Source organism: Arachis ipaensis, chromosome B10, assembly GCF_059453495.1.
Source record: "Arachis ipaensis isolate K30076 ecotype BB chromosome B10, ASM5945349v1, whole genome shotgun sequence".
In the NCBI taxonomy this organism is placed as follows: domain Eukaryota; kingdom Viridiplantae; phylum Streptophyta; class Magnoliopsida; order Fabales; family Fabaceae; genus Arachis; species Arachis ipaensis.
Genome location: NC_142435.1, coordinates 147,972,750 through 147,988,282, shown reverse-complemented (window position 1 = coordinate 147,988,282; position 15,533 = coordinate 147,972,750). Strand labels below are relative to the sequence as shown.

Genomic DNA, 15,533 nt, shown 5'->3' with positions numbered 1-15,533 from the left:
CATTTATCTTCTTCCTATTTTTCTTCGTTTTCTTCTTCGATCTGCACTTCTGAATCGAAACAATAAATGACTCAACTTCAAATCAGAAGAGCAATTTGGATTACTCTTCTGAAACGAATCAAACTGACAAAGTTTGGATTATTCAATTTTGAATTGAATTGAATGGAATACAATTGCTAATTTGAATTGAATTAAATGGACGGAGGTGTACTGAATTGAATTGAATTGAATTGATAATATGTAAATTGTAGACAAAGTTATTTGAATTTGATTTTATATAATAGATTATGTTTCGTTCACTCAGTACTATACAATTGTATTGTGTTCAGTTCACCATGAGTACTATGTTCGATTCACTATGAGTACTGTGTTCGGTTCACCATGAGTACTGTGTTCGTTTCATTCTGAACTATTCAAAACTCTTCTTCCTCACCTTCTACTGCTTCTTCACCAGAGAGAGAAGGAGGAAAAGACAAAAAAAATACAGCAGCAACAACAACAAAAGAATGACAATAGGGTTTCAGGGTTTAGGGTTTTAGGGTTTAGGGTTTATGAGTTCAGGGTTCAGTGTACAGGGGTTTAGTGTGTTTCAAACTTTCGATTCTCCCCGTGTATTAATTTCGGTTCACCGTGTTCATGGTTGAGGGTTTAGGGTTTAGGGTTCAGGATTTTATGGGGTTTAGGATTTACGGTAGGGTTCAGGGTTTAGGGTTTACGGTTTAGGGTTTAGCATTCAGGGTTCAGAGTTCAGTGTTTAGGGTTCGGGTTCAAGGTTTAGCGTTCAGGTTCAGAGTTCAGAGTTTAGGGTTCGGGTTCAGGGTTTAGGGTTTAGGTTTTAGGGTGTAGGGTTTAGGGTTTATGGTTTAGATTTTAGGGTTTTAAGGATTTAGGATTTATGGGTTCAGGGTTCTGGTTTTAGTGTTTAGGGTTTAGGGTTCAGTGTTTAGGGGGTTCATAATTTTTTGGTAAACAGGAGAGCGATTTGGATTACTCTTCTGAAACGAATCAAACTGACAAAGTTTGGATTATTCAATTTTGAATCGAATTGAATGGAATGCAATTGCTAATTTGAATTGAATTAAATGAACGGATGTGTACTGAATTGAATTGATAATATGTAAATTGTAGGCAGAGTTATTTGAATTTGATTTTATATAATGGATTATGTTTCGTTTACTCAGTACTATACAATTGTTTCACCATGAATATTGTGTTTGGTTCACCATTAGTACTGTGTTCGGTTCATTCTACAGAAAGCTGTGTGAATTTGATTTTATATAATGGATTATGTTTTGTTTACTTAGTACTATACAATTGCATTTTGTTCGGTTCATTCTGCACTATTCAAAACTCTTCTTCCTCACCTTCTACTGCTTCTTCACCAGAGAGAGAAGGAGGAAAAGACAAAAAAATACAGTAGCAACAACAACAAAAAGAATGACGATAAGGAGAAAACACGTGAAGAAGAAGGAACGCGAAAAAGGAGGAGAAGAAGGAACGCGAAAAAGGAGGAGAAGGAGGAACGCGAAGAAGAAGACGCTCCGTGCATAAACGAGCGTGACGCTCCGTGCATAAACGAGCGTGACGCTCCGTGCATAAACGAGCGTGAAAAGAAGAAGAAGGAGCGCGGGAGAAGAAGAAGAATGGGGGAGAAGAAGCGTTGGGTAAGAGCGATTTCGTGTGTGTTAGGCGCGTGTATTTCACGTTTCATTTAATGATATTGGATTTTTTTGGTGTTGAGCCAACTTGGTTATATAGTTACATGAATGTGTAGCATCCTTATATTTATTAGTGTATGTTTACACTTATCTTTATCTCCTTTACTGTATAAATGATATTATGATGATATTTCAGTAAATTAAATAGGTTATATTATTTATTTTGTGTCGTACAAATTAAACGTGAATTATCTCGTTTACATTTATGCATACTTAATATTTTTATATTATAAATAAGATAAATAATAAAATTTAAATTCGTAAATAGAACCCAAATTACATATATTTATAAATAAACATTTAATTTTTTATTCTAAAAAGTTAAAAACCCTTTGAATTTAATAATGATTAGTTAATGGATTGACTAATATGATTTATCTCAAGTTAATCTTTTTGGAGATTATTTTGGCTAAATAAAAATTTAAAAGACCAAATTGATTAATTAGTGAAATTAGATAGACCATATTTTTAAAAATAAACTTTTGTACCAGAAATAACGCTTGCGGAATTTTCTTATTCCATAACTAGCCTTCCACAAAATTTAATTAACCTGAAATATTCTCCGACTGTACCATCTATTCTGTCTGTTGTTCGTGCCACTCCTTCGCGTCTCCGATCACCGCGGTGGTGCAGCTTCGCAATCACAGCCAATCGGCGTTTCCATCATCACACTTCACACTTCACAGTTCAAAGGTAACACATCTCACTTTCTCCTTTCTCTTTCTCTCTCTTCGGTTCATCATAGTCCAACGTGGCGCCGATCTGTGGGTTCCCAACGCCATGCCGCCTCCGCCGATGACCACCGCAAAGTCCCGCCGATGGAGTATTTTGTTCCTAAATTATGAAATGAATTATACATTGAATTGTGGATTGTGATGAATGTGGTTGTTCTTGCTGCTGGTTATGCGTTTCTTCTATGTATGTTGTTGTTGCTGGTTGTTCTTTCTGGTTCGAATTTGTTGTTGCTTCTGAAATGTTTGTGTACGTTTTCATAATTTGATGCAATTTCACAAGTAAATGAAACTCTTTCTTTTGTTATATATATATATAAGAATTTAATTTTGATACTCAGTGTATATATCAGTAAAAATAACTACCTTTAACATTAACCGTGTGAATGGTCATTTAAAAGAACGGATGTGATTGCACGATTGTATAAAAAGTTTTACACTGTTAGTGCATCAAAATTAAACTCTCTATATATAAGTTATTTTCCTTTTATGCTTATACTTTTTGTTATTGATTTTCAGTGCAGACGAGATGGCTGGAGGTGTTATTCAGCAGTTATTGAGGAGGAAACTCCAATCTCATTCTCCTGTAAGCATTCTCTCCGGTCTTAATATTTCCCTTTTCAGCAAACTTCTTTTTTTTTTTTAAGTCATATTTCATCAAACTCATTACAAATTTCTCATTTCTGCAATAATTTTATTGATTTCATCAAAACTTATTATTACTAATTGTGTTTAGTTTATTTACAAAACTGTCGAATAGAAACTAATACCATAACATTAATTAACTGAAGCCCTTGGATTCCAAGCTTAGGCCTGCAATGCAAGTTTTCTATAATTTACTCCTCTTAGTATAGGACTGCCTCCTTCGCAAAACACCATTTGCTCTTGGGACTTTCTGCAAACTGATTGTTATGGGAATATCTTTATTACAACATGATTGCAAATTTGCAATTGCTATAGCAACTTAGAACCTCGCATCTAAGAATAGTTTCACAGTTCGATTCATTATTTGTAATTTGTACAATCTTGAGTCCTTAGTCCAGCTAATTGGAGCTATTTCTATCTTGCCTTTTCTGTTAATGTTTGAAGTATAAGTTAAACTGTTTGTGCAGACTAGTATGTGCTCATGCTCATGCATGTGATGTGTTTTTTATGATTCTATGAAAATTTGCGTACTTGGGAGTAAGCTGGTTATATCTTTTGCTAATAGCTACTCTATACTTATTGCAGAATGCTTTATCTATGTCTTCCATTCTCACAAAGAAAGATGGGGATGGTTCGACTGGCAGCAGCTCGTTAAGAGCACTTGCGTTAATTGGGGCTAGTGTCACTGGGTTTTTGGGTTTTGCGACAACAGCATCAGCTGATGAAGCTGAGCATGGCCTCGCATGCCCAAGCTATCCATGGCCTCACCAGGGCATCCTCAGTTCATATGATCATGCTTCGTGAGCTTTTCCTGAACTTTCCCAATATTTCGAATGTATTTTTCCTTTACAAACACACACACGCACACATTGTAATCTCAACTGTATCATTTGCCACAAAGGTGGACCTTGGTTGAACATTAATGTTGCTACCTCACGATGGGGTCATGGGTTTAAATTTTACTAGCAGCCTCTCCACTTTTGGGGTGAGGATATGTGTACATTCACCTTTCCTAGTCTATATTGGTTGATTTGCAAACTTAATTCCTGAAAGAAATAATTGCCTTTTTATTCAGTTCTGTAGTTGAAGTATCACCCCTCCTTTTTGGGGCAATGTTTGGGGCAGGACTCATAATATGTGGATCTTGATTCTCCTCTGTGCCTCCATCAACTATATATAATATTAGGATGAATGCTAATTCAGGTCTTGTTACATTCAATAATTTTTTTGAGCAGGATTCGTCGTGGTCATCAAGTCTATACACAAGTCTGTGCGTCCTGCCATTCTATGTCTTTGATATCATACCGCGATTTGGTTGGCGTTGCTTATACAGAAGAAGAAGTAAAGGCTATGGCAGCTGAGATTGAAGTGGTTGACGGCCCTAATGATGAGGGCGAGATGTTCACACGCCCTGGTAAACTCAGTGATCGCTTTCCTCAGCCATATGCAAATGAAGCAGCTGCTAGGTTTGCTAATGGAGGAGCCTATCCTCCTGATCTAAGTCTTATTACCAAAGTAATGTCTGTTATCTGCTAGTAACGTCTACAAGTTTTATATTGCCTGTGATCTTTAATTATTCTTATACATTACATTTTCAGGCTCGTCACAATGGCCAGAATTATGTGTTTGCCCTTCTAACTGGTTATCACGATCCCCCTGCTGGTGTTTCGGTAAAGTCTTTTTTTCTAAAGGCATTTTAGGGGCTAATACACTTGAATTGTGTGCAAGTTATATAGATTTGATGAATGCCTGATGTGTGGTTCAGAGCTAGAACAGACATTTTTAAATCTGTTGTGTGGCTTAGGATTCTGTGCAAGCAAAGGTTTTTCTTCCTGTGTCCTTTTCTTGTGCACACCAATTACTAGTATCTCTGTATGCTAGGCTGGGGATTGTCACAGGGTCTTTGACTTTATGCATTATTTTCTTTGCATATCGTACTAGAATTAACCCTGATACTCCGAAATTTTACATGCACTTGAATCGCTCTATGTTTAATATGTATGTGTGTGTGATATATGTATGTCGAATACCCATGAATCAATGTTGAGTTTTCTTTATTTACACTTTGTCACCTCCTCACCGGTGACTCTGGTTGTTGTCATTCATGAATGTATAATATTAAATATAAGGCCTTTTTTTTTGTTTTTTGTTTTCAAACAAAAAGCAAAGGAAAACAAATCTTCCGATTATTCTGCCCCCTGTACTAGTGAGCAAATACTGTGCTTAAAGGTTACTACATAATGTTGTAGATTAGAGAGGGTCTCCACTATAATCCTTATTTCCCCGGCGGAGCCATTGCCATGCCTAAAATGCTTAATGATGGTGCTGTTGAATATGAAGATGGAACTCCCGCCACCGAATCTCAGGTACTTATGTTTGTTGGGTATTGGTTTCAGTAAAATCTCCAGGGAATGAACTGTGTAAGAATGGAGATCATATATTTTTGTTATGTTTTGCTGCAGATGGGAAAAGATGTTGTGTCATTCTTATCTTGGGCTGCTGAACCTGAGATGGAAGAGAGAAAACTGGTCTGTTTCCTCTAATCTTTTTATTTGTTTCATTTTCTCACAGATCAATGTAGAAAATATCTTAATTCCTAACAAGATTGCTACTATGTGCAGATGGGATTCAAATGGATCTTTGTTCTAACATTGGCATTGCTTCAAGCTGGGTACTATCGTCGCCTTAGGTGGTCTGTTCTAAAATCTCGGAAGCTGGTTCTTGATGTTGTCAATTAGGGGCCTTCAAAGTTTCATTTTTAACTTAAAAGAAAACCATGTTATTGTTGGCAATAATTTTGTCAAATGATTAGTTGTGTCATCATGTCAAATTCGTTAATGGAGCAACCATTCACGGGTTCAATTTTTGCTTTGAGTTAGAAATAAAAGTTGTTCCATATATGATATTCATTATTGTGTTCCCCAAATCAGAACTTTGTATTGTTAGATTCTCATGGAATTTTGTAATCATTATTTATTTTCGGGGTCTTATGGCAATAATTTACAACTTTTTATGGCTATCAAATCTCTCTGACTCCCTATCTAGTTAAACTTATTTTGGTCTGCATATTTTATGTGTATATGTTTTGCTTTTGAAATAAAAATGAATAATAAGTGTAAAAATATTTGAAAAAGTTTAGAAAAATGTATATTTAATAATGTACCAAAAATTTTACAGATATAATTTTCAAGCCCGCTACGTTACCAACAGCATTTTTGCCGACTTCTGCCAACTTTTGTTTATAACAGTGTTTAATGGAAGTATCTTCGTGGATGTGTCTAATAAAAATATCTTTATGGTTGTGTCTAATAGAAGTGTTTTTATAGATGTATTTTCTGAATGTATTTTTTTATACATGTGTTTAAAATATAATAATTAGTTATTGTTACAATAAATTGGCAGATAATATATTGATATCCTATATTTTTCCTATAATTTTTTATTGTGTGTGTCTCGCCTTCAGTTTTGATAAGAGATTATAAGTTCTGAATTATTGACTGCTTTAAAATAGTGATGCCAAACTTTTTGGTGAAAATAGACACAAAAAAAAAAAAAACATTTTGGTGGAAATACTATCATTGCGTTACACTAGTCAACTTTTTTTCATTATTATACAAATCCTTGATGAATCTTTTCAATTTGTTGAGATTCTTTTGATAGAATACATAACTATATTACATATTAGTATATTTTAATTTAAAATTCGATCCTTAAATAAGTTGTCACTTTTTACTGTTTATTATCTTTTATTAACTAATTGTTGGTCAAAATTGTTAAAATTCGTTGGCCTTCAAGACTTTCTATTAATTTTATTTACTTAGTATGAGTTTAAAAATATTTGTTTTATTTGTAGAATATTTTTAGTGTTAATTTCTTTTTCAAAATTTATCACTAATAATAAATACAAAATTTTGTATAATAACATTAGTTTATAATTTTATATTATCACTCATTTATCAATATATTCTATCTACCATTGGCTTGGGCGCTTGGCCATGAAAAAAAAAAGTTATTAACTGTTTTGGCTAATTTGAAAAAAATTAATTATACTACATGTATACTAAAATTAGCTACTAAAGTTAATTATAAAAAAAAATATATATTAAAAATAAATTAAACTACATATATATTTATACACAAATACATTAGTAGTGCTAAGAAGCAATAGCTCAAATGGTATAGTCTCTCCATATTTAATTAAGAGATTTGAATCTCCATATCTTCGGTAAAAAAAAAATACATTAGTAGTGAATTTTAGTAATTGATTTTGATGTATAAATAACATTTTAAAAAAAAATATCTCCACCTTAATATCTTATCCTCTCTTCAGTGCTTCTCCGCAGCACAACACAACACTCCTTCGCAAGCGGCGCCATCATCTCACGTTCTTCCTTTCCCTTTTCGGTCTCTCTCTCTCTCTCTCTCTCTCTCTCTCTCTCTCTGTGTGTGTGTGTTCTTCTTCTGATGTCTGTGTGGTTTTTCTTCTATTCTTTCTCGTAGGAAGGAGCAAACGCAATTTGTGGTCCACTACAAGTCTACAACTATGAAAACTTCATCTTCTCTTCATCCACACCACCATTTTCCTTCCACTAAATTTTACACTTCCATCACCACAAGGTATTCTTCGCTCTTTCTTTCTTTTTTTTTTTTTATTTTATTTTATTTTTAATTTTTACTATTTTTCTCTATTTTATCGATCCATATGTTACTACTTACTAGTTCCTTGCATGCTCAATATTGTTAGCTCATTTCCTCTTCGATACCTTACACATTTACACATTTCGATTTCGAGCATCGGTTGAAGAAGAAATTGATTGAAAGGGTTTATAGTCCCTTAATGGAGATGAGCTAGTGTCATATTATATGTGAATCTGTTAAGCGTTCGATTAACTTCGTTCCTGACTTAGGCATGGAAAAACCTTAAAATTCTAACCTATAAGCCATGGATTAATCATCATAATATATTACCAAAGATAAGGACTAAGGACTAAGGAGGTGTCTAAATAGTATAAATTATTGTTAGTGTATTAATAGATACTGTGTATCTTTTTATAAATTAAACATGTAGACTCTTTTACATACATAAAATAAATAAATCATCTAATTATGTGTATACCCTGATCCGATGTTATTTACATTTGTGTCTTCTTTTATGTATTACTAAACCCCACACCGCTGGTACGATTTGTGGGGGGGGGGGGGGGGAAGGCCAATGCGATTTGTGTTTAGAAAATTGGAAAAAGTAGTGCAGAATTGCGAGTTAAGAGCTGCCGCTGAAAAAAAAAAAAACTATCCTAATGCCAGTGTGATTTATTTTTTGAGAAAATGACTTCCAAAAGTTATTTTGCTATCGTTCACCATTGTGGAGAAATTATAGATACTATAGAGGGAACAACTTTTAGGAGCAAGAATCCTATAGGGATTTTTATTAATTCAACAACTTCCTACGCCGACCTACAAGACAATATTTTGCAAAAGTTGGATCAGTTTGACAGGAAGCAAGTATCTGAGATCTTATATAGGCTCCCAATATCAATTAGTGGAGGACATGCTACATATCAGAGATTTCCGATACGCAGTGATAGTGATATGCAGGTTTTGTTTTACTGTCAATCAAAGTGTCCAGAGATTCGTACAATTGAGCTATTTGTAAGGATTGAGGAGATATTTGGGAGCTCTGGAGGATCTGCACCAAATGTACAGTCGAGAGGAATAGAAGGAAGCTCCGGTTCAGGACCTTTACTTGTGAGATCGCCTTCGTTTGCAGTATACAACAATCAAAATGTCAACGAAGAAGGCGATACAGCTCTTGGGGATAGTCGGTCTTCTGGACGACTAGTATTGGAAACCATAGAACCACCCACCCAGCATCCACCAAACCATGAAGCTTTCGTGGAGATGGTAGATGTTGCAGAGGATGTCATTCGAGATGAGGATGAAGAGTCGGTGAATATTCCGTATGATAGTGATGACAACCAAGGAAATGACCCGTTAACACAGACTCAACGTTCTAATTTAGAAACACAACACTATCCTAGTCATTTTTCCGCATTGAATCTAAGCGCGATGCAACAAGTTGATGCGGATTTGTCTGGGTTCATAAAGGAGGGAGAGTTCGTGATCGGACAACGCTTTCGAAGCAAAGACGAGGCTGTGCTTGCAATAAAGAACTACAACATTCGTCGAGCTGTGGAGTACAAAGTGCTAGAATCCGATCACAGAAAGTACTGTGGAAAGTGCAGACAGTCTGATCAAGGGTGTAATTGGTTGATCCGTGTATCATTGCGGCGAAAAAAAAGGTACTGGGAGGTTCGAAAGTACAACGGTCGACACACATGCCTTGCAATTAATGTCTCAAGAAACCACCGACAACTTGATTATCATGTTGTATGTTCTTCTATCTTCCCGATGGTGCAAGCTGATCCCACTATTTCAATTAAATTATTGCAGAATTCAATAGAGGGAAAATTTGGGTTTAGGTGCAGTTACCGAAAAGCTTGGCTGGCAAAACAAAAAGCAATTGCAAAGATTTATGGCGATTGGGAAGAGTCGTATAATCTACTTCCAAGGTGGATATTGGGAATCCAAATGACAATGCCCGGAAGTTTTGTGATGATGAAGACTGCCCCGGTTCGTGTCGAGGGTGTGGTTGACCCAAGTCGTGTGTTTTTTCATCGTTTATTCTGGACATTTCCACCGTGTGTAGAGGCTTTTAAGCACTGTAAACCTGTTATTAGTATCGATGGCACCCGTCTGTACGGGAAGTATGGTGGAATGTTGATGATTGCCATTGCACAAGACGGTAACTCTAACATATTGCCAATTGCTTTTGCATTGGTCGAAGGAGAAAATATGGAATCATGGAAATTCTTCCTTTCTCATATGCGGGAGCAGGTAACTTCTAAATTATATATAAGTACTTAACATGCAATTTGTAGGGTTTGCATAATTTCTATTTTCAATTGGACATTGAAATTCTCCCTAACTTATCTGAGGAAGCAGGTGACTCCTCAATCTGGCATTCTTGTTATATCTGACAACCATCCTGCCATTCAAGCTGCGCTGAATGCTGAAGGGAGTGGTTGGCACCCTCCTAGCGCTTATCATGCATTCTGCATTCGCCACTTGGCAGCAAACTTTGCACTCAATTTTAAGAGTAAGGATGCAAGAAAGGCACTTGTGAATGCAGCGTATGCGAAAACTGGGCTTGAGTTCCAGTACTACTTTGAGTTGATGAAATCTGAGAACTTGGAAATGTGTACATGGGCCAATAGATGCCCATTGGAACTTTGGACTCAACATCGGGATGAGGGTCGTAGGTATGGACACATGATAACCAACTTATCCGAGTGTGTGAATGCTGTCTTGAAGGGCGTCCGAAACCTTCCAATTACATCACTAGTGAGATCTACCTATTATCGGTTGGCGGAGCTTTTTGTTAGTAAAGGAAAAGAGGCTGAAGCCCAATTGGCTGCCGGACAACAATTTTCTCATGTTTTGACCAAAGCTATTGAGAAGAACAGGGAGGCAAGTGGTCAAATGAATGTCCACCTGTACGATAGAGAAAATTTAGAATTCACAGTGGCAGAAGTTGCTTCCACTGGTGGTTATAACTTTGGTGCATATAGAGTGTCTTTGAAAGAACGTCGTTGTGACTGCGGATATTTTCAAGCATTGCACTATCCATGCAAACATGTTTTGATAGCATGTGCATCTCAGAGAATTGATTGGACAACTTATGTTGATAATGTTTATCAGATGAGTAGTGTTTTCAATGTATACAAAATGGTTTTTTCTGCACCTCCACACGAGGACCATTGGCCGGTGTATGAAGGGCCTCTGGTGGTACCAGACCCAAGTCTGATGAGGGCTACTCAGGGACGACCGCCCTCTACCAGGCTTAGAAAGAACATGGATGAATTTGAGGAAAGGCAACCTAAGAGGTGTGGGTTATGCAGGCAACCTGGGCATACAAGGAGTAAGTGTCTACAGAATCAAGCATCTTCGTCTTCTCATGCGGGCAGCAATGGTTAGAGATAAGGGGTGGATTATTACCTGATATTTATTTAATGCTTTTTATATGTTGAACTAGTTTACGTTACGTTTTATGTGGTGTCTGAATAGATTATGTCTGATTAGGTTATGTTTAAGTCCACATCTTATGTTTTATTTGTGTTTATATCATGTAAAAGAAGTTGATATTTTGTTATGAATATCAAGTTCATGAAGAATAAACCTAAGAACATACATAACGTGGATATAGTAACAAACTAAAATAATATAATAAGTGTCATGAATATCAAAATGCAAAACAGTCCAACATATGTACATAAATAACAGAATAATGAGTACTACTTTGGATGCTTCTCAGTGAAACAAACTAATTAATCACTCTACTTGCCATATCTCTGGCCAAGTAGTACTCTGGTTGGTCCTCATTGGCATGTACAACGGGATGACCTTGATCACAGGCTGCATACGCTCGTGTTCCACTCAATCCAAATGCAACCCCATGATAATCTGTTGGCATTTGGTTCAAATCAACCCTAGAAGCATCCAAAACAGGCCTGTAGTCACCAGTTCCATGAGGAAATGTGTGGCTGAGGTGATCGACGTGGCTGAGATTTTGAATCCTCTCCTGGGAATGGGTTGAGATTGTCAACAGAATAACTGACCCAAAATCATTCATTGGCTCCACTGTGAACTCGATCCACCAAACTCATATAAGACCTGACCAAGCTCCACCACCTCCATTGCCGCCGCCGCCACTGCCACCAACTACTTGATTAGACATTTTATACAGTGTTATTTGATAATGTCGCAGCATCAATGACAAATAGGATGGTTATGGATATTGTATAAATTCGATGGAAGTATTGTAATCATATACTTACCTAGGAAGAAGTTAAGTGATTCATTGTTCGCACAATACATGCAGAAAAATGAATCACAGAAAGTGATTCTGTGATCCTAGATTGGCCTAGGAGGTTTCCCAGCTGGAGTGGCTGGACAAGATTTTAAGAACTGGAAGGTTATTTCTAGAAATATGTGATCCGGCCACTTGATATTTATTGAATTGATGAAGGAATTTAGACTTTATAAAGTGAAGGTAGATGGAACATATCAAAGGGTGATTCTGAGTTATGTGAAGTCAGTTTTGGGGTGTTCACTTTTTTGCAATCTGTCACATTAGTGTGAAGGATTGAAGGTGCACATTTAGAGGTACATGTGTGGTGCAGCTGAGTTTTAGCACAAATTTTTTGCACCACTTTGACAAGTATGGTGTAATAATTTTATTCTTTGTGAGGGGGTAGCAAATGACTGTGGAGGATTGAATTGGCATAACTTAGTTTGCGCAAGATCTTCCACATGATTAGTGTTGGTGTATGCTGTCGAATATGGGTTCTTTACTAATGTGTACCTTGCTACGGCGATCCTCTCCTTTTGTAGAGTTTTTAGCCTTTTCCAATATCAATGAAAAAAAGAAACAGCGGCTATCATTAATCCAATATGCTTTTTCGCTTTTATTTTTTGGTCTCAATTTATTAGCAGCAAGATGATTTTCTTCCTTCCTTTTTGTTTTCTTTCTCATTTGTTTTTTCATTTTGATTGGATCACTATATAACTTGAACTTTCTCTTCATTTGAAGAGTTTACATCAGGACTCAACTCTCTTTTCCTGCAAAGGTGTTCTTGTGCCAGGCAAAATCTGGTAGGAATTTTTCATCCTTTTCTATTTTTTCAGGTTTCAATTGTTATTTGGTTTACATATAACTTCAAAGTTCTTTTTTTCCCCCAAGGCACAAATGGGTCGTTAAACGTGCGAGTGATGCCTCCCACTCTGTTAGCAGCAGAAAAGGAAGAAGCCAAGGCTGTATTGATGCTGTTTTTGAAAAAAGAAGGCTTGAGCAATGCCATTGCAGCGAGAACTGTCAACAAATCAGATCCTTTTATTGATCACCTTGTCTCGGTGCTTCACTCTAAACACAAATCTCGGTACCTCGTAGGTTCGGTTGCAACACATTAATTACATCTCTTTTATGACTTTCTTCAACATTTAATCCTAGTAATCACAGTCTTCTTTCATAAAACAGGGAGAGAACTTACAACACTTGAAATCAGGGATGCTCTTGTCCCATACCTTGAATCTCTTCTCGAAGAGCACGGTGATAGTCTAGTCGATGTAGTCGAAAACTATCCAAATCCCCCGGTTAAGGAAAAACCAGCTGTGCAGGTTCCTCCTCCTACTCCAATAATAGACTCTAAGAAGCTTAGAACCGTGTCTCGAGTGAATGCAATAGACACGACTGCTGGCAATCTTCGCCCTCATATTGTCTATCTCATAGAGTTCGGTATGAGTATTGAGCAAATCAATGGTATTATTCGGCGATTCCCGTCTTTTGCCTACTACAGCTTGGAGGGTAAAATTAAGCCTGTAGTTGAGTTTTTTCTTGAACTTGGAGTTCCGAAAGAGGACATCCCCACCATCCTCACTAAAAGGCCTCAATTATGTGGAATCAGCCTGTCGGAAAATCTTAAACCCACCATGAAGTTCTTAGAATCCTTAGGCGTTGACAAGAAACAATGGGCGAAGGTGATATACCGCTTCCCGGCTCTTCTAACTTATAGTAGGGAGAAGGTGGAGGAGAGCATAGATTTTCTCCGAGAATCAGGCCTGTCAGACGATAACATAGGTAAGATCTTAACTCGCTGCCCCAATATTGTAAGTTATAGTGTAGAGGACAACCTACGACCCACGGCTAATTACTTCCGATCCTTGGGAGTGGATGTTGGTGTTCTTCTGTTCCGTTGTCCACAGAATTTCGGTCTTAGCATTGAGGCCAATCTGAAGCCTGTAACACAGTTTTTCTTGGAAAAGGGATACACTTTGGATGAAATTGGGACTATGATTTCAAGATTTGGTGCCTTGTACACCTTTAGCTTGTCAGACAATTTGATTCCGAAATGGGATTTCTTCATCACTATGGGTTACCCAAATTCTGAGCTTGTTAAATTCCCTCAGTTTTTTGGATACAGTTTGGAAGAAAGGATTAAACCAAGATATGCACGGATGAAGAGAGCTGGGGTCAGGTTATTGCTCAACCAGGTTCTGTCACTGTCTAGCCGGAACTTCGAAGAGGCCTTAGAAAAGAAACTGAAAAAGAATTCGAGTTGACCAGCTAGTTATAGCAGCAAAGTTGTTGTATCGGATCGGATCGGATAATGAAAGAGGACACTTTTAGACAATGTTCCAGACAACAAGATGCTCAACTCAACTCCAGTGTTTTGGGATCCATGACTGCAGCCGCTATTGGACTATTTGTTGTCAACGACTTCAGGAAATGTTTGCTCATACCCATGAACAAGATTCAAGTTGCATTGGAGGCTATGGGAACCAGAGAAACAGAGCATTGTTTAAGTTCTGGAGCAATTTTGGAGCATTACTGGTTCACACAAGCCAAAAAGGTTCCAAGCTATGTGAAAACTCCTCTAAAGTGAGAAAATAATCTATTGTTAACCCTTAAATCATCCTAGTTGATTATAAGTTGCAACAAAAATACATTGTGATCATAACCACACTAAAATAATTGAAGGGTGAATGGTTTCCTACTGTACCTTATACTTTAGTGTAAATGAACCATATACTCATATAGTGTCATAGCTTGTGATTATATGTAATTATCATTTTTAGTGTATTCCATTAATCTTATTCAGGGAAAATTAATACAAAGGACTATTAATATGGATTAACTAATAAAATGGACAAATTATATAAAGGGCCTATTAAGTAGTTAAAGAGCCTATAATTTAGTGATTTGTTCTTTTGCATATCCAATTTGAATTTGGGATTTGTATTCGATTTTCATTCATCTTTTTCAAATATCCTCTAGGAGTAACTTTTAACTTTATTGCTTTTGAGTAAAAGATTAATTATTTAAAGAGAACGACTAAAATTTTTTGTAAACGGTGAAAAATCTCTAAAGAATTTTTTCAAGTGATATAGTTTTTTTTTTTTTTTTTTAAGGAAAAATGATATAGGTAAATACACTAAGATTAGGTTTGAGCCAAGTGGTGTGCATAAAGCAAATTTATTAGCTTCATGAAGGTTTCTCCAATTGGGATCATGGCCTTTGAAACTGTTTTGCTAGACCTAGAGATATAGAAATAGGATACAGAAATATAGAATCGTGTTTGACAGATGAGATATGAACAGAGAAATTGTATCCAAAGACACTGAATTAGTATATTTTGTCTCTACCCTGACAGGAATGACACAGACACTAACAAGGTGCACAACTTATTTTTCATTTTTTCTTTCATTATTCTTGTTAATTTTTCATAATTATACTTTTTATTATTATATTTTTCTTAAATTTTTTTAATGGAAAAAAAAAGAATAAATTAAATTTTCATAATTTTTTTAACTTTATCACTAAACA

At 36.3% G+C, this 15,533-nt stretch overlaps 2 protein-coding genes across 3 annotated transcripts; both read left to right on the top strand.

The window, feature by feature from the left end:
* The first annotated feature begins 2,233 nt into the window (after positions 1-2,233).
* Positions 2,234-6,113, top strand: LOC107621235 (cytochrome c1-2, heme protein, mitochondrial). The gene is made up of 8 exons (XM_088486135.1): positions 2,234-2,411; positions 2,969-3,035; positions 3,680-3,894; positions 4,330-4,609; positions 4,693-4,764; positions 5,344-5,460; positions 5,557-5,622; positions 5,716-6,113. The coding sequence occupies exons 2-8, from the start codon at positions 2,979-2,981 to the stop codon at positions 5,830-5,832; spliced, it is 924 nt and encodes a 307-aa protein (XP_088342261.1). The 5' UTR covers positions 2,234-2,411; positions 2,969-2,978; the 3' UTR covers positions 5,833-6,113.
* Positions 6,114-7,398: 1,285 nt separating this feature from the next.
* MDA1 (Mitochondrial transcription termination factor family protein) lies at positions 7,399-14,789 on the top strand. 2 transcript variants are annotated; one of them, XM_016324975.3, is made up of 5 exons: positions 7,405-7,498; positions 7,595-7,711; positions 12,744-12,805; positions 12,894-13,100; positions 13,188-14,789. In XM_016324975.3, exons 2-5 carry the CDS (start codon positions 7,638-7,640, stop codon positions 14,267-14,269), a joined length of 1,425 nt encoding a protein of 474 aa, XP_016180461.1. In that variant the 5' UTR covers positions 7,405-7,498; positions 7,595-7,637; the 3' UTR covers positions 14,270-14,789. The 2 variants fall into 2 exon arrangements, with proteins under 2 accessions (XP_088342324.1, XP_016180461.1); XM_088486198.1 differs by lacking the exons at positions 12,744-12,805; positions 12,894-13,100; positions 13,188-14,789 and adding an exon at positions 10,097-11,329 and having other exon boundaries at positions 7,399-7,498; positions 7,595-9,988.
* Positions 14,790-15,533: the final 744 nt, after the last annotated feature.

Coding starts and splice junctions, on each gene's coding strand:
- LOC107621235 (XM_088486135.1), top strand. CDS start 2,979: ATGGCTGGAGGTGTTATTCAGCAGTTATTGAGGAGGAAACTCCAATCT. Junction 3,036..3,679: donor AACTCCAATCTCATTCTCCT/GTAAGCATTCTC, acceptor TACTTATTGCAG/AATGCTTTATCTATGTCTTC. Junction 4,610..4,692: donor ATCTAAGTCTTATTACCAAA/GTAATGTCTGTT, acceptor TTACATTTTCAG/GCTCGTCACAATGGCCAGAA.
- MDA1 (XM_088486198.1), top strand. CDS start 8,420: ATGACTTCCAAAAGTTATTTTGCTATCGTTCACCATTGTGGAGAAATT. Junction 9,989..10,096: donor TTTCTCATATGCGGGAGCAG/GTAACTTCTAAA, acceptor CTGAGGAAGCAG/GTGACTCCTCAATCTGGCAT.